General features: G+C 54.0%; 4 protein-coding genes across 4 annotated transcripts; 2 read left to right on the top strand and 2 right to left on the bottom strand.

Moving 5' to 3' along the window:
- Positions 1-2,870: 2,870 nt before the first annotated feature.
- On the bottom strand, positions 2,871-3,691 carry NPB (neuropeptide B). The gene is made up of 2 exons (XM_067308554.1): positions 3,479-3,691; positions 2,871-3,026 (listed from the first exon to the last, which is right to left on the bottom strand). The coding sequence occupies exons 1-2, from the start codon at positions 3,689-3,691 to the stop codon at positions 2,898-2,900; spliced, it is 342 nt and encodes a 113-aa protein (XP_067164655.1). The 3' UTR covers positions 2,871-2,897.
- Positions 3,692-4,110: 419 nt separating this feature from the next.
- ANAPC11 (anaphase promoting complex subunit 11) lies at positions 4,111-5,011 on the bottom strand. The gene is made up of 2 exons (XM_067308435.1): positions 4,824-5,011; positions 4,111-4,743 (listed from the first exon to the last, which is right to left on the bottom strand). Exons 1-2 carry the CDS (start codon positions 4,930-4,932, stop codon positions 4,598-4,600), a joined length of 255 nt encoding a protein of 84 aa, XP_067164536.1. The 5' UTR covers positions 4,933-5,011; the 3' UTR covers positions 4,111-4,597.
- Positions 5,012-5,098: 87 nt separating this feature from the next.
- ALYREF (Aly/REF export factor) lies at positions 5,099-10,169 on the top strand. Its single transcript, XM_067308434.1, has 6 exons — positions 5,099-5,369; positions 5,674-5,805; positions 8,338-8,485; positions 8,576-8,639; positions 8,812-8,992; positions 9,989-10,169. Exons 1-6 carry the CDS (start codon positions 5,139-5,141, stop codon positions 10,001-10,003), a joined length of 771 nt encoding a protein of 256 aa, XP_067164535.1. The 5' UTR covers positions 5,099-5,138; the 3' UTR covers positions 10,004-10,169.
- Positions 10,170-10,466: 297 nt separating this feature from the next.
- On the top strand, positions 10,467-21,286 carry ARHGDIA (Rho GDP dissociation inhibitor alpha). Its single transcript, XM_067308099.1, has 6 exons — positions 10,467-10,569; positions 17,365-17,574; positions 17,996-18,079; positions 18,703-18,779; positions 18,966-19,029; positions 19,526-21,286. Exons 2-6 carry the CDS (start codon positions 17,385-17,387, stop codon positions 19,723-19,725), a joined length of 615 nt encoding a protein of 204 aa, XP_067164200.1. The 5' UTR covers positions 10,467-10,569; positions 17,365-17,384; the 3' UTR covers positions 19,726-21,286.
- The last annotated feature ends 40 nt before the right edge of the window (positions 21,287-21,326 follow it).

The following is a 21,326-nucleotide window of genomic DNA, read 5'->3' as shown; positions in this document are numbered from 1 at the left end:
ACGCTTCCACCCCACCCAGGAAAGATGCCTGCCTTGCCCTCGCCAGCCGGCTGCAGGGTCCTGGCTGCCATGAAAAGCCCCTTGCCCTGCTCCCTGCCGCGGTGGTGATGCTCTCCAGGGACGGGACGCCTCCCTCCCAGTGGGGCTCAGCAAGTCCCCGCTCGTGCCGGTGCCCCCTCCGGCAGGAGCCCTGCCGCTTCCCGCGCTTCTGCAGCGCTGTCCCCTGCCGGATTTTGCCCTGGGCTGGGGAAGTTGCTCCTCACCCCTGAGAAGAGCAGCAGCTCCCGGCGCTGCCCGGCCCCACCTGGAGTTCGAGGACGGCAGAGAGCACGAATGACCCCTTTGCGGCCACAGGAAAAAGTAGAGACTGCAGAAGAGTTTGTAATTAAAAACAAACAACTCGGCTGCAGTGACAAATCCACCCCGGGCTGAGCATTTTCCATGTAAAGGAGCTGCCTCTGGGCCACAAATGGGTACAGTTGTTATTAAAAAAATGACAAAACTATTTAATTTTTGCTCTCACAGCGCTCGGGTGCCTGCCCACTGATATCACTTGTTCGCCTGGAAACTTCAGCTTCACTTGATTGGGGCAATTTTGCCTGGTGAAGCTGCTGTTCCTTGTGGCCTTTTTGCCATTTCTGAGCAGAAATCTTCTGCATTTGATATTGCTCACTCCAAGTGCCTCTGGGCCCTTCTCCTTCCACGCTTGCGTTCACTGACATCCTGCGAGTCCCAAGGGGCAAAAATTAGCATGGTAAAGTAGGAGAAAAGCTCATGAATTTCAAGTTTGTGAGTTTTTCTGTGTTTTTTTTTTCTTTTATTTTCTTTTTCCCCAACTGCAGAAGGCTAGCCTCTGGTTCCTGAGCTGACCCCTTGGCAGCCTCCCTTGCACTGCACAGTGCAGCATGTGCCTACGTTTCTCTAACGTGCTGGAAGGGTTGTACCAGGCTCCTTAGCACTTGCAAAAGCAACTGGGTGCTGGGTGCTGGGGGCAGCTGTGGCCCTGTGTGCTGCCGTGCTGCTTGCCCTGGGCTCCAGGGAAAGGGCAACGTGGGCGAGCAGGGCCTTGGTGCCTGCAGGCCCCTGCTGCCCCGGCCAGAGCCCAGACCGGCTCCTTGCGGCATGTCGCTCCCTGCAAGCGGTCCCCTGTCCGGCTGCACCCGCAGCCCCAAGGGAATGCTGCAGCGGAGCCTCTTGCCCTGTGTGGCAGCTTCCAGAGGGAGATGAGGGTGGAAACAGCATTGGTGCGGAGCTGGTGCGTTGCAGCCGCTGGCAGGAAGGGGCTTGTGCAGCGCTCAGTCTCTGGAGGAGAGCAGACGGGGAAGCCGCCCCCCCCCCATCGCCCCAGCTGGGTGGTGATGAGCTGAGCACTGCGGCGGTGTCGGTGGTGCCTGAGATTGGGGAAACAGGGCTGTGCCCGGTGGCCGGTGCTGGCAGCCCTGGTCGGCTCCAGCGTGTGCTCGCAGCCCAGGCATCCTCGTCCTGGTGCTGGATGCCATCGCGTGTCCCCAGCAGCGGCATTGCCCTCCCCGGTGCCCCTGGGGCTTCCTGCAGTGTCTGGCTGGGCTGTGCAGGGCAGGCAGTTTGGGGTGGGCAGCACCTGGCTGTGAGCAAGGCCAAGCTGCATGGGGGGCACGGTGTGTGTGTGTGTGTGAGGGGGGGCACGATGGGGCCGCGTCTCCCCTGGGGCTCACAGGGGTTGAACCTTGCTCCTCGCCCGGGCAAAGCAGCACCCCAGCTCGGCTGGCACCACGCGGGGATGGCAGTGGGTTGGAGCTGCCCGGCCGCGAAGGCGCTGCGGGGGCGGGAGGCGAGCTGTGGCACACACAGACGGGGCCAGGGGCTCTGCCCAGGAAACGCTGGTCGGTAACGACCCGACTCTATTAGTGCAACCCCTGGCAAAGCCCAATTGAGCTCTGTTAATCCCTGCAGCTCGGCCACACCAGCACCCTGCGCCATGCTCTGCTGCTGGTGCCAACAAGCGTGGCGGCTCTCAGGTGAGCGTGGCAGCGATTTGCCGGTCGTGGTCAGAACGTGATTTTCCATGGGGGGCTTGGAGCAGCTGTGGGCACCTGGAGGGCACCAGCCGCTCGCTCCAGGGCCCCTGCACTGGGGCTGGGGCTGGTGCGGGAGCTCAGCGGCAGCAGGGACAGGCTCTGGCTCCCCTCCTGCCCACACCAGGCCAGCCCCTGCACTTGGGGACACGGGGGTGGCTGGGGCCAGCACAGATGGCACCAGCATGGTGCCCTCCAGCCGCCCTGTTGCGCTCCGTTAGCGGCCCAGAGCTGCCGCCTGCCCTCATGCCTGGCATTCGGCTCCAGGGCCCTGGGCGAGGCACCTGGTGCCTGGCCCCGGGTCCGGCACTGTCCCCACTCTGGGGCTGGCCCTGGCCTCGCTCGGCCTGATCGAGGCAGCTGGCCTTGGTGGGCGACCAGCTGCGGCAAGGGGGCTCAGCAGCTACGTGGGCGAGACGCATCCCCTGCAGCAGCTCCGCTTGCCGGCACCTGTGGCAGCTGGTGTGAGCCGTGCACAGAGCTGGGGCGCGCCAGGCTCGGGCCCCCCCCACAGCCCTCCAGGACGCTCCCTGGGCTGTTCCAGCGTCCCAGCCCCACAGTGGGTTCTGGGCTCCTCCTGGCTCCATTCCTCTGCGCGCAGGGGCCACTAAAGCTCCTGCCGCTCCAGAGGAGGCACAGCCGTGGGCTGGCGCTGCTCCGCGCGGGTCCCGGTGCAGCAGGTGCTTCCCAGACCCCAGGTGCACTCCCCCACCCCGCGGGCTGTCCCAGGCGGCTCCCCCCACGCCCATTCCCAACGCCACCACATGGACACGGGAGACGCAGCCAGTCCAGGCACATTTATTGTCGGAGCTGTGGTCCTGGTGGGATCGTATTGGTGCTGGCTCATGCGTCCGTGCACTCCGTGGGGTCCAAGGACATGGTCACGTCTGCCTTGCACTGGAGGGCGCCCGGCGCTCCGGGCAGCACCTGGCAGCTCCGCAGCTCAGGGGACACATCCATCACACACGGCACCTGCAGAAGAGACCATCAGCGGCGGGACTGGTGTCCCCAGAGAGCACAGTGCTGTGGGAGGCAGGGACCCTCCGTGCCCCGAGGCCTCACGGGTTGGCGACCCAGTCCTGGTCCTTGCTGGGGTTGGAGCGCGGCACAAGCACCCGGGGAGCCCTGCAGCACTCCCAATCCTCATATGTACCCGTGCCTTGGAGCCCTGCTGGAGGAGCTGGGGCACCCCAGCACCCGGCCTGGCCTGGAGCCTCGCTGGGGACGTGGGGAGCCCTGGAGCTCCCTGTGGGCAGACGACTCGGTTCCTGCTGCTCGCTAAGGCGCGGAGCCCCACGGGCACCCCGGGGCCCCGCCGCAGGTCCCAGTACCTACCGTGGTGCAGAGCCCTGCAGAGGACCCGGGGAGCCGCCCCACCACGGCGCCCACCGTGCCCGAGCTCTGCTGGGCAGTCTGGTACTCACCGCAGTGTGCGCCCGCACGCGGGGGCCGTGCTCAGCGGCGCCGTCGGTGTCGGAGCGGCGGATGTAGGGCGAGCGGCGGAGGCTGGAGAGCAGCCCCGAGGCTCTGCCCACCGAGTAGTAGCTGGGTCCGGCCGCCTGCTTGTACCAAGGCGCCGCGGGGCGGCACAGCAGGGCCAGGGCCAGGGCCAGCCCCAGCCAGCGGGCAGCACGCATGGTGCCGGCAGGACCGCAGCAGCGCCGGGGCTGCTGCCGCCGCCTTTATAGGCAGGTGGGGGTGCGCCGTGCCCACCTCGTCCGCGCCTCCCCCCGCCACAGCCTTCGAGCCCGCCTCCCCGGGGTGGCAGTGCCCAGGGGAAGGAGCTGCTCGCCCCAGCCCCGCTCATTAGCGCGTCCTGGCGCCCGCCCTGGGCCCAGCCCCAGAAAGGGCCCCTGCCTGCTGCCCCCGCCGGGCTGCGCTGTGCCGGGTGAGGCTCGGAGCGGGTCCTGGCCGTGGGGAACCAAGTCTGGCTGCGGGTCCCAGCCTGGCACCGGGCTGCACCCCCACAGCCCCCTCCCCCGGCAGGGCTGGCGGCTCTGCCCACGGCTGAGCATCTCCGGAGCCCAGAAGCACAAGGGACACCAGGACAAGCGGATCACGGCAACGAGTTTATTGAAGCAGTCCAGGTAGGGATGTTACAGCTTGGAGCCCAACTGTCCCCAACTGTCACCACTGGCGGCTGAGCGACCGGAGCAGAGCACCACAGGGCAGCGAGCGCATCGTGAGGACGGGACCTGCCCCTCGCCACAGCCGCAGGCAGCTCCGGCATCTGCCTGCGAGCAGTCCCCGTTGCCTGGGCGGAGGCAGCGGCTCCCAGCTCTCGTGCGCATCCACGGAAAGGTGGATCCGGACCCGGATACACGGGGCTGCGGGGCGGCTTCTGCACGACGGTCACGGGGGACCCCAGCTTGCTGCGGCCGAGGGCGGCTGGCGGGGGACGAGCGGCTGCCCGGGGGGGGGCCCCCGCCGGGCTCCGGCGCGGCCGCTCGGGGGAGCCGCGCTGTGCTGCGCCGCCCGGGGCCCCGGGCCGGGCCCCCCCCGGGGCCGGGTCCCCCCGGGTCCCCGCGGCGGGGCGGGCGCGGTCACTCGCGGAACTTCCACTCCTGGCGGCACATGGGGCAGTGCTGCTGCACCTGCTGCGAGTTGAGCCACTTGAGGATGCAGTGCATGTGGAAGCAGTGCGAGCACTGCCCCCACACCAGCGGGCAGTCGTCGCCGGGCACCTTGCCTAGGACCAGACACCACGTCACGCCGCGTCACGTCACGTCACACCGCGTCACGTCACGCCGCGCCGCGCCCCGTACTCACAGTCGGGGCAGCAGCCGTTGAAGGCCATGCGGCAGATGCCGCAATTCTCGTCGTTGGCCACCCAGAGCCAGGAGGCGACACCGTTCCAGCCCCGGATCTTCACCCGCATCGCCGCCCGCCCCGCTCGCCGGAAGTCCCGCCCTTGCCCCTGCGGCGCCGCCGGAGCCGCCCGCTCCGTCGCCCCATAAGGCCCCGCGCGCGAGCGCGCGCGCGGCTGCTGCGCCTTCGCCGCCAGTCCCGCCCCTTCCGCCCCCTCCGCTTCCGGCGTCGGCACAGCGCGGCCGGAAGTGCAGGCCCCGGAGCGGAGCCGCCATCATGGCCGACAAGATGGACATGTCCCTGGACGATATCATTAAGCTCAACCGGAGCCAGCGGGGCGCCGGCCGGGGCGGCCGGGGGGGCCGGGGCCGGGGAGGCGCCACCCGCGGCGGCGGGCCCGGCCGGGGCGCCGTGGGAGCCGGGCGAGCGGGCGGCGGCGGCCCCGTGCGGAACCGGCCGGTGATGGCCCGGGGCGGCGGCAGGAACCGGCCCGCGCCCTACAGCCGGGTACGGAGCGGGGCCGCGGCGGCGGCGCAGCCGCTCGCGGAACTGGGGCCGGGGGCGGCGGTCCGGGGGCGGCGGGCTGGGTCGGACCAGGCCGGGGGGGCGGCGGCGGCGGCAGCGGAGGGGCGGCGGAGCGGGCGGCGGCGGGCCGGGCCCTGCCGAGCCGAGCCGGGGGGCGGCGGCGGGCAGCGGCGGCGGCGGCGGGCCCGCCCGCCCGGCGACCCTTTGTTCGCGCCGGCGGCTCCGGGGCGCGTGGCGGGCGGCGGGAGCCCCGGTCCCGGTCAGTGAGGTGCCGGTCTCGTTGCAGCCGAAGCAGCTCCCCGAGAAGTGGCAGCACGACCTGTTCGACAGCGGCTTCGGGGCGGGCGCCGGCGTGGAGACCGGCGGGAAGCTCCTCGTCTCCAATCTCGACTTTGGCGTCTCGGATGCGGACATCCAGGTGAGCGGCCCCGACTGCCCCATTGTGCCCGCGGCCGCCGTTCGCGGGGGGTTTCATTCATAGCATCGGCTTCGGGTGCTTCGTGTTGATGCTGTAGCCCGTAAGGTCCCGCTCCTTTCTGTGGTCTGGAGGGGTGATCTCCAGATCCTTTAACTCTAGGTTTGTGGTTGCCATACGTATTTCTTGTGCAGTTGTTTTGATGATGTGAAGAAGACTGCAATTCAAAAAAGCTGCTGGCTTCTTCTGAGTGCAGCTAATTGCATCGTAAATGACTGCAAGAACATTTGTGTAGGAAAATGCTGGTGTTTGGCTGAATCCTTCTGTGACTTGAGAACTTAGTATAAACTGTGTAAACACTTAAAATCTGCATATGTCATGAATTCAGTAACTATATTATAGGCACATCAGTTTGTTTTGTTTTTATAGGACTCGTTTACATAGTTTCTTTGTTCTAAAGTCACATTCTATTAAGTGTAAATGTATTCCTACGGAAGCATCAATCAGTGAAATTAGGAAGGTTTATTTGTGAGGGGGAACATTCCCACTTATGCTGTAATATCTACAGTTACCTTATATTTCTTACAGTAGTTCAATTTTTTAGCTGAGTTACCATGTCATGGTTTTATCACTTGTTTCAGCTCTGCTTTGGTTATCTGCCAGATACTTCAAGTCAGGTATATGGTATGATTTGTTTTTATGGCTGAATTGATCAGAACAGGGATTGAAATTGGTGCACCCACTTATTTGCTAGCTATAAGGGTACTATAACATATGGACAGTAAACTGTACAGCCACAAACATTTGTAACTGTAAGGTGCATCCCCACTAGAGGGCTTTGCTAGTTTGATTACATTGCAAAACACTTCACTTTAAGTTGGCTTTTGGTCCTGATGTCCCCCACCACGAAATAAATACTTTTTCATCTGTTAATTCATTTCAGTTACCCTATATGTTAATCTGGCTACGTCTGGAGAATTGAGAGTGAGTGTGTTTTTTCAGGTCACCTAGTTAACATTTGATTGGGTAATGCACTTAAAGCCACTTCTTTTTCCTATTTGAAGTTAGCTTTGGTTGAAATAAGTTTCTTGTTTGCTGTAGTCAGGCCCTGGTGTATAAAATGTGAGTCTGAAAAGTCACCTCAGTTCAGCTAGTTCTTGTGCTGTGTGTGGTAGTTAAGATATGTCTTTCCCACTGTTGGTTTGGACTGTAGGTGCTGATGAAGTTCCACGTGTGTTTTATTTAGCAGCAAAGCTGACTTAATAGGTTTGCGCCTGTTTGTTACTACCTATCTCATAATTTAGCACTTCCTAAACTGTGCTGGTTGGTTTCCTTGTTTCTATGCTGATCATGTCATTAATAAGGTACAGTGTAGCTCCGAGTTGTATTGGCAGGAATGGGTGACTGGAAGGAACCTAAAACAAGCTTTGCTCTTGGAGGAAACGTATATGGTGTTGTACCCTGACCTTTCACTGCTGCTCATGGAGAACCAGGGTTTTCTGTAGCATGGTGAGAGAGGCTGTTTCTGAAGACATCATCGAGCACCTCTTCATGTATGCTGCTCTGTATTCCAGACGGCTCGCATGGAGTGCTGTGTTAACATGCATGTCAGTTAAATGAATACAAGGTAGAAGCTGGCATACAGTCTTGCCTGGAGTGCTGCTTGCTTTGGAAGTGAGGAAATATTTATGGTGTTCTTTTCAAATACTTGGATAGTAGTAGTTCCTGGAGACAGTTGGAATAATGTTCAGGCTTTGCAGCAGATAATGGAAAAGGTGGCAGGCAGTCTCCCTTTGGACATCCGACAATTCTGGTGTAGATTTTGAGCTTTCGAGGCGTTAGCTGTAGTAGAAACTCGCAAAGCTGTGAGATGTCCCTAGTTGATTTACTAAAAGTAGCACCCACGAAACAAAGTTAGTGGCTCTGTTGCTGCCTCTTCACATTTCCACACTTGAAGACAGTGAGTGACAAGAGGCATACTTCAGTAGAGGACTCCTCCTAATCTCAATTTTGGGTATATATATTCTTAAGCTCCAAGATGACTGGATTGTTTTTTTAAATTGCAACTGGTCTAGCAAAGATTTTTTTTAAAAGAAGTCCAGCACATAGAAACTATGATCACCTTGTGAATCACTGCATTCATAGAAATAAAAATCATTCTTCTTCTGTGAAACGGATTATTTTTAAATAATGGCTCTGTAGATTCAGTCTCGGCACGAAGACATGCAGCTTCCCTGGGGGAAGCAGCAGGTCAACATCCCTTGAGCCTGCTCCACTGGCTGTATGAACACACCCTGCCAGTGGTGAATAAGTCTTATTTGCTTTTGCTGTGTGTAGCTGCTTCCTGAAGTTCTTCTAATGGACTTATGTTCCCCTCTTTCATAGATTCTTCTTCTGAATTGTGAATGATGTTTTAAAAGCACCTGTACTTGATGAAAGCTGGTGTATATAGGAAATGGCCAGTGCTTCGTCTTGGCTGTTCAGCATTAGCAGCGTGGATTGAAGTGTGCTCACTCTTCTCCCTCTGTTTCTCAGGAACTCTTTGCAGAGTTTGGGACCTTGAAGAAGGCAGCAGTGCACTATGACAGATCTGGCCGCAGTCTAGGGACAGCAGATGTGCATTTTGAAAGAAAGGCAGACGCTCTGAAAGCTATGAAGCAGTACAATGGAGTCCCCTTGGATGGTGAGTCTGCTTGGCTGTCTCTTGTGATGACTGGAGGAGTCCAGTCCCTGTGTCCCCCACACACGGACTTATTGGCTTCTTTTCTTCTAGGGCGCCCCATGAACATTCAGCTGGTTACGTCACAGATAGACACACAGAGGAGACCAGCACAGAGGTGAGATGCTGTACTGCCACATGAGTTGCTGTGCCTGGTCAGCATGGGGAGCGAATTTGCATAGCCTCTCTCTGTATAGGAAGCATGGATCCATCTTCCATTCTGCAAACTTCTGAGTGGCTGTTTGGGTTAACCAGAATGCACTATAACAGTTGCTTTTTAAAAATCACAGTGTAAACAGAGGTGGCATGACCAGAAACCGTGGTGGTACAGGAGGATTTGGTGGTGGAGGTGGCAACAGGCGAGGTAGTCGTGGTGGGAGCAGAGGGAGAGGCAGAGGAGCTGGAAGAACTTCCAAACAGCAACTCTCTGCAGAAGAACTAGATGCACAGCTGGATGCTTACAATGCCAGGGTAAGTGCTGCTCGTACTCGCAGAATAGTTCACCCTGCTGAATCTGGTGCTGGGAAACGTTAACAGCCCAGGGCTGGCAGGAGAGGGATCACTTCTCGGATCACTGGACTAAAATAGCCTCCCTCTAAAGCTGAGCAATGCCTTGTTTCTGCACTTAAGTTAACTTTCCAAAACACTTTATCAACTGCTGTTTCTTACTCATGGTTGAGAAATAGCCACTTTTCCAGCTTCCACAGACTGTCTAGACCCATGCAGGCTGGACTCTTTTGTAGCTGAAATAGCTGTGTATGAACAATAGCTGTATAACAAAACAACAGTGGTAATAGTCTGGAAAAACAAAAATAAAAACCATATGCAAAATAATGACACTGGATGCTAATAGCGAAAAGGTCAGCGATGTTGTTCATGGAATACAAGTCCATAAAGTGTAGAGCTGAATGAACAACGCTTCATTCAAAACTGGCTCAGGTGTCTTTGTGCCACAGCAAGGTTAATTGGTTGACAGGGAATCAAGGTTATGTGCATGTGTATTGTAATTTGAATCTTGCTGGTCTCTGTAGGTATGGGATAAAATTGAGGCGACAGCATGGGAGAAGCCAGAAAAATTGGTATGGACCTGTGCTGTGTTTTAGAACAGTCTTTGGAATTAGTGATGTATAAATAATATTTAAAAAAAGACTTGGAGGAATAGGAAGTGTAGTGTAGGGGTCCCATAGTCTTGTCTGAGCATGTCAAAGTGCAGTAGTTTAGCTCCAATCAAAAAATATCGCCTAGTAAGCATTTTGGTGCTTTAAACAAATTTGAATTTTAATCTGTGCATCTCTGTCCAGTAAAGCCAGTGAGTTGCAGTAGTTTGCTTGAGCTGAGCTCTCTCTAGAATAGAAAGCCAAGGGATCTTATGCTCGAGACACGAAGCTCCTTGTTCGACTCGAGCGTGGTTCTCGCGGCCGCGCACAGCCCAGGTCAACGCCTGACGGCGCTGTTCTTGCCTTGCAGATGGACACCAGCTAAAGCAGCGAGTGGCGGCGCATGGAAACGGACTCCAGACATCTCATTCCATGCTCTCCAGAGGGAGGGGTGTGCGACTGTGGCTACTAATATCAAGGATGGAATTTGTTTTACTTTTATGTTTTGAAATAGGTTTTAAACTCATGTAAAGGTTTTTTTTAATTCTGAAGCAGACCTGTTTTGTACCGAGTTATTTTTGGGATAAATTTTACTGGTTGCCTGTTGGGCCGAGGTGGCTTTTTCACCTTTGCCGTAATAAAATAGAAACGTGTCTAGAGCTGTGCGCGCCTGCTTCGTGTCGCGGCGGGCCCGGCCCGGCCCGGGTCCTCCGCCGCGCGCCGCCCCTCCCGCGGCGCTCTGCCCCGCTCCCCAGCTCTATGGCCCGCTCCGCCATCGCGCGGCTCGCGCGGCGGCCAATCAGCGCGCCGGGCAGCGGCCGGAAGTGAGACGCCGAGCTCGGTGGCTTATAACGGGAAGTGACGGGCGTGTCCCGGAAGTGCGGGGGTGCGCGGGCGGCGGGGCGGATCCCGGCGGCGTTGTCAGCGCGGCGCGGAGAGGCAGCAGGGCCGGTAGGGCGGGGCGGCGGCGGCCCGGGCCGCGGGGCGGCGGGCGGGCGGGGCGGGCGCGGGCCGCGGGCTCTGCGCCGCCGCGGGAGCCGGGCTCCGACGCCCTTCAGCGGCCTCTCGGGGTGCGGGAGCGGCGCTTCCTCGCGGGGCCGCGCTCCGGGCGCGGCTCCGGCAGCGGGAGGTTTTCAGGGTCTCGGAGCGCGGGCGTCTCCGCTCGGCCCGCGCTTCCCGCGAGGGCGGCTGGAGGGCGGCGCTCGGCCTCCCGCCGATCTCCGCCGTGCTGGGGCCGCGGAGCGGCGGTGAAAATGAACGCCGGGTGCTTTCCTGCCTTGCAGGGAGGTGGGAGATGCCAGCACTCCCGTTTGTCCCCGAATAGATCTTCCGTAAATGGTTTCTAGTTTTGAAATGAGGAACCTGGAAGTGACTTCCTCAGGGCTGATCTCCTTCCTTGTTAGAATAATTAAAGCGCCTGTTCTCCCCCCGTAATGCTACAGGCAGGAAGCGTTTTAGGGCGGCTGGTGAAACGTGGATGAAGACTGCGGCTTGGTTCTTGTGCATGGCATCTAATCGCCTTGTTCCTTTCTGAATAAAAGTCTATGTTGGAAGGATGATGATGCCTTTCCTTGCTCAATAGACTCTTTGCAACAAGTCTGAAAGTTGTAACTTCCTTTTCTTAAAATGAGAAGAACTCTTGATTTCACTAAGCAACTGCATTGTTGCCTTGAGGGTTTCAGGTCTTGTCCCGAATGCTTTATTATTCTGTTTTCCCCAGAGCTCTTCCAGTGCAGCTATTCTTGTACAGGAGCAGCTGAGCAGAGGCTGTTCCATCATAGTGTTCAAGCAAGGAAGCAAGTGGCAATTTTTACAACTTGATCACGCTCTTGACAGTGTCTGCGGCTGTATTGCCGTTGCGTTAACAGATGGTTGCAGCCAGACTGCAGCACGCTTACCCATGGTAACTTGTTCGCATTCTGCATGTAGGACTGCAAGAGTTTTTTGAAGTTTTAAAGTTATGAGGGTGTATGGAATCATCTGCTAGCTTCTTTGGTTTTGCTGTTGCAGGATAATATGTTATCTGAACTGCAATCTAGGACTAGGTCATATGAAAAAAAAAAAAGCATATCCAAACTGCAAAGTACCTGAAAGGCAGCAGGCTGTTGCAGAATTCTTTATTCCAGAGCTTTGAGCTAATGGTGAGGATTAGTCCCCAGATGAGATTAGAATTCGTTGGGATGCTCTTACAAAGTGACCTGGTGCAGCAGCATTATCTGAACTTCCCCCTACCTCCGAATTCCTGTGGGTATTGTTGTCAGAGGGCAGGACACAGCTTCTGGGAAGTATCGGTGAGTCATTATTTCCTTTTTTGCCAGTTGATATACCCTCCCTCCTGTACTGCTGCCATAGGAACAGAGCTGAGCCCAATTTATTTCTGATCAAGCCTCTCAAGCTGTCATTGTACATGTGGAGCAGCAGTGTCACTTGAACTGGTTTAAGCAGTTTTTTCTCCCTGTTTTCACAGTATAACAGCTTTTGCAGCTGCATAGTGAACTGGATCAGTGAACTGATCTGTCGAGAAACTAACCTTGCAGAAATGGTTATTAACTGAATCAGTTGCCAACTGAGTTCGCTGTGTGATCGTACAAGCTTTCCTTTGCACAACAGGGAAAGAAGGAAGGGTGGGGACTGCTTGAATTGGCACTGCTATGTGGCGGTGGCTGCACTGTAGCCTAAGGGACATCCCAAGCCTGTCAGCTCATTTGAAGGACTCTGACTAACTTTTATTTCACTAGTGCCTTGGGATCTTGACCCTGGGGTATGAAGAAGTCACTATTTACCATTGCCCATCTGAAAACAGATGTGGGGTTATATTCCTAGCAGTTTTTCCAGCTGGCAGAAGGTGGGGCTCTTGTATTCAGTGCTGCTAGTTATTTGCTATTGCACTGTACAAATACCAAGAGAATCCAGGAGAAACTGCTGACTTAAGGGAGCAGTGAAGGCTGCTGAGTAAGAATTCCGTGGTGGGAAATGATTCAGTCTTCTGCTGTCTTCTGCAGACTTGTGAGATCTCCAAAGATCTGAGAAGCATCTAGGGCTATCCTGGAGCCTGTTCATTGTAATTTGCTTTCAGGCTGAGAGCAGGCTAGGCGTCCCCTTCCCTGTTGGCAGCTACTACAGTTCCCAGCAGGTGTGAGCTGTCTGTTCCAGAGTAGTGGTTCTCCCAGGAGCTGCAGAGACACCAGCTCTAAGGTACTATGAGTCAGTTGTGTTTTAAGAGTCAGAGAGCTATTGATACGGAAGGGTACGTGAACAGGGTACGTGAGCATCTCCTAAGTCTCAAAAGGGGCTGAAGAGGAATTCCCTTCTAAGGACCTCAGAGCGATGCCTGAGGTTTGAATTCTTGAGTTAAAAGAAGTTACCCACATCCAGTTGCAGGTCAGCAGTGTATCAGAATGGCTTTGGTTAAGAAGGAGCTGAGCCCTTTGAAGGAACTGAGATTGCAGGTCCCATCACCTTAGTTACTGCCTCTGCTGCAGCAAACTTTCTACATGTCAGTGCTGCGTTCTTGCTGCAGGTCGCAGCAGCATGCGAGTGGGATACGTGAGTGCGGTTCTCTCCTGGGAGTTGAGATACAATTGAATCCTTTGACTTTGTTTTGTCTGGCAGTCTGATGGCTGGTCTTTCATGCACCTGGAAAAGCTCTGTTTTACTAATTCTGAGCTGTAAGAAATGCTTTGTCTTAGAAGCCTGAAAGGGCGAGGTTGAGGATCTTGGAAAAGTTTTATGCTATTGGGAGTCTCCTTCCTTTCTGGCTCAGTGTTTGGAGAAGTAGCCAAGGAACTGTGACCCGAGGTTATTAAAGGCAGTGCTCTGTGCTGGGAGGAGGCTGCCTGCTGGAGCCTGGCTCCCAGTTGGGTGTATTGCAGTGTGTCTCTTCGCCCTTACATCCAGTCAGGGTCACACAAGCCTGCTTCTCTCGAGCTCGGCAGCAGCGTGGCTTCGGCGCAACCTGATCAACGATGTTGCTCTCCCTACTGTTGCACTTGGGAAAGCTTGTTGGAAGAGCTGAAGTAATATTTTTCCAGTGCTTCCTTAGAGAGCTGGATCCTGCCCTGGCTGGAGCTGCTAGTTGTAACATCTCTTGCCTTTTCAGGTGACTTTGGTTTAGTTTGAAGAGCTAGTTTCTGTCTTTGGTGGACTTCCATGATTTTAAAAATCATGTGGGGACTGGGGTGGTTCTTAATTAATTTGTGCAAGTCATGATGGTTTCTTTAGCTTTTGGTCATAGAATTAAGGTTAGAGGCAAAGGAAAGCAACTGAGGCTGTTTTTTTTCTGTGCCATCTAAGGCACAGTTGTTGCTAAAAATCTGTTTGCGGAGAGGGTTACTGTAATGGAGCTGATGAAGTTTGGGTGCTGGTGATGTGTGGGAGAAAACCCATGTTGCCCCATCTGTTCCACCTCAAGGTAGGTATACAGCAACTGGTAGCTCTGTGCTTGGGTGAGACAACTAATAAATTTCTTAACTCTGATCAGGGCAGGATACCTGAGCCTAGAAATCAGCTGCTGTTCTTCAGTAATGTTTAAAACCTAAGACTGCTCCTGTGCAGAGCACAGCTGTCTTCCAGACCTGACTCTACTGTTGGGGTGAGCTGTACTGTAGTCTAGAGCTGCTCTGTTTAACTTGGAGTGCTGGTCATCAGCTGTTTGCGTAGTAATGGCTCTGGCGACCTTTGGTTGTTACAGGAGAGGCTGTCTGGCCAATTCTTGTTGGTTATTACTTGCAAGTGACACTCAGAGCAGGAAGGTTGTTAGTTGTCTTTGCCTAGTCTGAAAATTGAAGGACAATACAGAATAAGCACCCGTGAATGCTAGTGTAGTATTGTGGAGGGATTTCCAACACTGTCTGTGTCGTGTAGATACTGGTGGATCATCTGCCATGTGTTCAGCTCTGGGAAGGTTAATTTGGAGCATTGCATCTGTTTTTTATATGCATCTTTTTTAAAAGGACTCAGTCATAGAGAGTTTGGGAGTCAATAGTAGTCAGTGACTTGAGACTTACGTTCTTTCAGGCTCTCACTGAAAGTCAGTCACTTCTATTTCCTGAAAGCTACAGGTGTCGGAGGAGAAAAGTCCACGAGTTCTTCAGTGTATGGAGAGAGAACAAGCTGTAGCATTTGGCAGGTGAAATCTAGCGTGGAGGCAAGGCAAAGGTCTGTAACAGGGAAATTAAGCATTAGAACGGATGCTTGAGCAAATGTGTGCTCTCCACCTCTGGGAGTCTTCAAGGCTGGAGGCATTTCTGGAGACTAGTCCAAAGCAAGTGACTGGGTTTGATATGGGCATACCAGAGTGAAATCTAATCACCTGTTGCATATATGACATAAGATTAAGTGACCTTTTGAATATAAATTTCTATGTTATTCAGTGCAAGGGTATTGGACAGTCCTATGCAGAAAAGCCAGCTGCTTGCTGTAAAGTGTACGGGTTGATGCAGGTGATTGTTGGGTGTTAAAAGTGCAGAGGGATAGTGGGAAGAACTCTCCTGCACAGACATGCTTGCACCTGCCCAGGGCCAAAGCCCTTTTAAATAACCCCAAGTGTGCCGCATCTTTTTTCTTTTTTCCTTGTCCGGTGATACAGTCTTAGTCAAAGGGCACAAACTGAAACACAGGAAATTCCACCTGAGCACAGGAAAACACTTTACTGTGAGGGTGGTTGAACACTGGAACAGGTTGCGTGGGCAGGTTGTGCGGTCTCCATCCTTGGAGATACTGAAAACCCAACAAGATGCAGTCCTGGGCAACCTGCTCTAGCTGACCCTGCTTGAGCAGGGGGGTTGGACCAGATGATCTCCAGAGGTCCCTTCCAACCACAGCTATTCTGTGATGCTGTCAAGCCTTAATACCCAGATACACCAATTACATCCATTACAAGTATCCTACCCTCAGCCCACCAGAAGAGGCATGTTACCCTCCCTGAGGGAAGCAGGGCCAGCCCAGGACAAATCAGAAAATCTGTGCTCCAGGTCTGGCAGTGGGTGAGAAGTGGGACCCCCTTTGCGGGGCCCGACTGCACCGACACTTCAGCGCTGGCTCCCTGGGAGCTGATGCCAGTGCTTAACCCCAAAATCTTGGCAGATGGAGTGGTCAATTTTTTTTTTTTCCTTTTGAATATTTGCTGGTAGGTCTGCTGTAGTCTTCTCTTCTGGTGGAGATGTGCAAAGCTGCACTTTCCAGGGTAGAATTTGTCTCCTTTGTCTTGTTCCCCAACAAAATGTTCATAAAACTTACGGCTAAAAATATTAGTGCAGTCCAGATGGCACCTCCACCCTTCTGCTATTACAACTGTTGCTGGGCTCAAACTGGAGATGGAGTCAGACTGGCTCCAGTGTCTGCATAACTTGCCTTGCGTCACTGTAAAATGTGCTCTATAAACTGTGTGTGATTAGTGTCAGCCCTAGGATTTTTCTTTCCTCCTCTGGGTGGCACATTGGACAGAAAAGGAATAATTGAACTGTGTTTTATTATGTCAGTTAGTTCAAAGGTGATGGTTAGCTTATTTAGTGTGACCTGTATGACAGGCTTTAGTTGTTGATCTCGCTTTTCTTTAACATGTTGTCATTTCTAGATGTATCTTTGCATTTTGTGGAAGTGCATCTAGATCATAAGCTTGTATTTAAGTGTATTGCATGTGTGTTGTATGTGTAGTGAATGTTGTAGTTTTTGCTTTATTTGGAAGCTAGATGCAAGAACAGAGAATGCAGTTTTGCAGTCTGAGTTGTGTATGCTAGTGCAAAATTTGAGGTAGGAACATCAAACAGGTTATGGGAATGCCAGGTAATGGTAGAAGTATAATTTGTGAAGGATATTGCTTGTACAAAAAGCTTTTCAAAAGCTGTCATCATCAAAGGGGGTTTTAAAGTCTGTGGAGCAGTCCAAGTTAGTATTTGCCATAGGATCACCCTTCGGACAGTGTGCCCAGTGGAACATGAAGAGTTATTCAGAAATATCATTGGCTTTAACCTGGGTTTTTAATGGGGTGTTGGCATCACCTTTCACCAGCCCTTTGTATGCAGCTGCTTTTTTCCTCGTTAGAGTGCATCTGGGGACTTGAACAGCTGAGCCAAACTACACAAATGTTTTTAATCCATTAGCTGTGTTTCACTGGCCTTATGTGACACAGATCTTTGGAAAGGTCTGAGCATGAGATCAGCTGAGCCAGGTGCCTCATTCCCCTCCTCAGAGGCATCCAGCACAGAGTAGATTGATCTGACTGAATTACAAGCTATAAGCTACAAGACTGTAGCAGAGGCTTTGGGGGTTTGGGCCAGTGGTGGGGCCAATGTTTATTCTTAGCTGGGATTGTATGTTGTAGAGAAGCAGAACTGAACTGGGTTTATTCTGGGCTCAGCTCTATTATGAGTGAAAGCTTCACCCAGTTATTTTGGTGGAGGGGAGTGTTTTCTCTCTGGCTTAGGATATTTACCTGTCCTAGCTTATGAACAAAGCATGGAGGTTGAATTTTTCCCACCCTCTTGCATGGGCCTGGATGGGCTGAATATGAGACCTGATCTGTTGGAGGAGTTTGCATGGGCAGCGGGGTAGGGGCCCTTGGCAGTCATGTACTCCTGAAGGTCCCTCTGGGGGCAGCCCATGAAGGCCCAATTATGAGAGGGAGCCTGTGGAGCTGGTGTGCAGCAGTCCTGGGGATGCCCGATTTGTGCAAGAGCTGTGCTGCTGGGAAGAGGCCTGCACTTTTGGAGTAGGTAGATGCAGTTACACTTTTCCTCCCCACTTCAGTGTAATTCGCGTGCGTGGAGATGGCAGAGCAGGAGCCGACGGCAGAGCAGCTGGCCCAGATTGCAGCTGAGAATGAGGAGGATGAACACTCAGTCAACTATAAGCCACCTGCCCAGAAGAGCATCCAGGAGATCCAGGAGCTGGACAAGGATGATGAGAGTTTGCGCAAGTACAAGGAGGCACTGCTTGGTGCCGTCACTGTGACTGCAGGTGAGCCCTAGGACATGGCTGAGCCTCACGAGAGCCACAGCTCCATCTGTGACCTTCAGCTTTATCCCTGCTCCTGTCAGGGAGCTGTTCTCTTCCCAGCTCTCTGCACTTGGGCATGAGTGCAGCCAGGAGCTTAAAGGCACATGTCTGTGCTCCCCCAGTGCTGAATCTCTGGCCCTATGAATAAAGCAATGGGATTTGGGTGGGGGGAGTTGCATCCTCTTTCCATCTAGAGGGAGCTGTTCTGGGAGGGACTGTGTGCTGGGCATAATGCAAGGGGGAGCCCGGACCTCTGCTGAGGTGAATGTTGTCCTCACTGGTTTCCTTGCTTTTTCAAAAACTGCCCTGGAAGGAAAAGTGAGGAGTTGCCTGGGTTGGCACTGGGGATGGGTGTTTAATAGCCTTTCTGTTTGTCTCCTAGATCCTAATGCTCCAAATGTGGTGGTGACCAAACTAACTTTGGTCTGTGCTACTGCTCCTGGCCCTCTGGAGCTGGACTTGACAGGTGAGCTAGGGAGGAATACTATCCCTTCTTCCAGGTCAAAGCTGACTTGATGCAGAGTCCTTCAGAAGGTTCTGCGAGAGCACTGATGGGGGTGGCGGGCAAGCTTTCCTGTATGTCAGAAATGCCCCTTTCTTGACTGCAGGGTAAGGTGCCCAGGCCACCAAAGGATTCCAGTACTTTGAACCTAGTGGCTGGTGTCAGTACCCTCCACCTCAGCAAAAAGGCCTTTCTGCTTCCACTAGGTTGCCTGCCTCTAGTTTTGTAGGTGCATAAGTTGCCAGCTGGGGGAGCCAGCTGTCCTCCAGCCTGCGCAGCCACACCAGTGGCATCTTTGAGATAGTGACAGCCTTGCAGCAAATGTTTACAAAGGGACATCCTTGAGTTAACTGCGTTGCTGTGTGATGGTGTAGTCCTTTCATGCAGTATCATCTGCCTGCCTCAGGTAGCTCGGGAAAGGTAGCAAAGGGGGTCCTGACTAGCAAAAATGGAAGGATAAACTTTGTGTGTGGTACTGGCAGTAAGGGTCCAGTCTAGTCCCCTGCTATTGCAGATACTGTTGTAAAGACCCCTTGCAAGTTGAATCCGTCCGTTGGACTCTGAGCAACCCTCTCCCTTCTTTTCAGGTGACCTGGAGAGCTACAAAAAGCAAGCATTTGTGCTGAAGGAGGGTGTGGAATACCGGATAAAAATCTCCTTTAGGGTAAGAATTCTGATCTGAAAACTGAAGAACCAATGAACTTTGGAACATCTGATTGTTGCAGTCCCAGCACAGGGAATGCCTGAGCCCCCAAAACTGTGGTGTGATGAAGGAAATTGTCTCCTACTGTGCGTGGGGCTGTGTGTAGGATCCCTCTGTTTTCTACAGTCCTTGCTTGTCTCCCTGCAGGTGAACAGGGAGATTGTGTCAGGGTTGAAGTATATTCAGCACACGTTCCGAAAAGGAGTGAAAAGTAAGTGCTTCCACTATGACTCAGGTACTGCTTTGTGTGAGGCCTTTCTCCTGTACTGCGATGGGGACTTGTCCATTGCTGCCCCAACAGTTCCTAAGGGGAGGAGACAGTCTTTAGTTGGAAGCATGCTGGTCATGCCTCTGCCTTTGAGCCTTTGGGAATGTGAAGGCTCTTCTGAGTCTGCTGCAGTGTGACAGCCTGCGGTCCTGGTTGCATCTGCACCTCTGGGCTTGATGTGTAGTCACTACTAGAGCTCAGAAGTGAACAGATCACTTCTGCATGGACAGCAGTGCTAGTGTGGGAGGATTGCCTCCTGCTGAAGGAGCGGTTTCTGGAGTGAGTGAAGCTGTTAATGTAGGGGACATAGTTGTTCTCACAGCTTCTGTGTGTTTTTGTGGATTGTTGTAGCAGTAACAGACCTTACATATGCTTTAGCCTTGCCCCAAATGCAGGGGAGGCTCTTACACAGTTTCCATCCACCTCTTTCTCCTTCTAGTTGACAAGACTGAATACATGGTTGGGAGCTATGGCCCCCGAGCAGAAGAGTACGAGTTTCTGACCCCCATGGAAGAAGCTCCTAAGGGCATGCTGGCCCGGGGCAGCTACAACATCAAATCCAAATTCACAGACGATGATAAGACTGACCACCTGTCCTGGGAGTGGAACCTGACCATTAAGAAGGATTGGAAGGACTAGCCCTTCCCAAGGCCAATCCCCAGAGAGCACGAATCAGACAGTGGCTACCGTAGAAACCCCTCCCTGTACCAAAGTGCTGACATTGGAACCCTCTTCCCTTTCACACTGCCCCCCCCATTTTAAGTTGTCCAGAGAGCTCAGTTTTGTAATGTGCCCCCTCCCCAGAGAATCACTGAACAGAATTGACCAAACCATGCTGTCTGCATCTGGCCTCCAGCTGCCCCTCCCAGGGCCATGATGTCCCAGCACAGAGGTGGGAGCGCTCGCTCCTTTGCCTAGCCCTTTGCTGCTTCTCACCTTCCTTTATTCTGGTAGGTGCTGAAGGGGAGAGACTCCTGTATTCTGTATAGGAAGCAGATCAGAGGATGTTCTTAACTTTCCTGTGCCCAGCTCAGGGTAGCCATTGCCTCCAAGTGGCTGAGGAACTCTGATGCCAGGCAGCCACTGGATGTTTGTTGCCTAAAATCATGTCTGGCCTGCCCCTTCCATCCAGTCAGTGTCCTGGGAACACTGGCAGCTTCATTTGTGGATGTTCCCTGTAACCATGATGCCTTAATGTGTAACATGTATCCTCTAGGGAGGGGGCCCTGCCCTTGTTACACTTTTTAAATGCCCTCACCTGCCCTGTGTCTGTTGGCATGGCACTCATCTGGGTCACACCCCTCCTGGGTTATTAGGAATGATTCACAACTTCCCGCTTCGCTGCTGGTCCATTCTTCACCTGAGACTGGACATCTCCAAAGGGGAGGGTGACGTGCCATCCTGGGTGACACCCAGCCCCTTCCCCAAGCCATCCCTCCAGTGTCCAGAGAGCTGGCCTGGCAGAACCCCTGGCCCTGTTTATGTAGAGCTCCGAACTCTCTGGGCAGCCCCAGCGCCTCCAAGGCACGGAAGGGGTTGCAAGGCAGGTAGGTGCGGGAGTCACCAGTGTTGCCATCACCTCAGACTTCTCATTGCAGCTTAAGTAGCTGCAAAGCACTGAAATACCAGGGCAGCACCTGCCCTCCTCGCTCTTTTGGGCTGAGGATGGACTAGTCTGTTTCTGCAGCTGTTCTCCTGATGTGATCAACAAAGAGCTTGCAATGGACAAATATTCAGGAGCGGTTAATGCCTTACGTATCTGTTCTGCCTTTTAAAATCTGTGCCTGGCCTGTCAGTATTTATTGCCTTGATACTAGACTCCCTCCTCCCCTGTGCCCAGACCAGACCCCTCGCAGCACTTCAGCCTGCCACCCCCAAGGCCGCACTGACATGGCAGTGAGGGGCGAAGCAGCCCTCTGGGGCCTGTGACCCCCTGGTGACTGGGCAGGCATGTTCCAGCTCCACAGCCCCCTTATTTGGATCCTCCCACACTGAGGTTGTACTAGAACTGGGACCAAGTACATGTGGTTTTCTCGTAGCTACGTCTCTGCCTCTAACTCTTCCTTGCCCTGCCCCTAGAGAGATTTTTGTTAATTTGATTTGATGCATATTGTCTGTAAATCCTAGACCCGGGTTAACAGGTTTGGAATCATCGTCTGCTTATCCTTTTATGACAGTTAAATAAAAACTTTGAACTGACTGTCTGCTGTCCATTCTGGTTCTGTTCTGGGTCTTCAGCA

The sequence above is a fragment of the Apteryx mantelli genome, chromosome 19 (assembly GCF_036417845.1).
Source record: "Apteryx mantelli isolate bAptMan1 chromosome 19, bAptMan1.hap1, whole genome shotgun sequence".
In the NCBI taxonomy this organism is placed as follows: Eukaryota; Metazoa; Chordata; class Aves; order Apterygiformes; family Apterygidae; genus Apteryx; species Apteryx mantelli.
The sequence above is the reverse complement of the archived record's forward strand: the minus strand, read 5'-3'. Positions and strand labels throughout refer to the sequence as shown.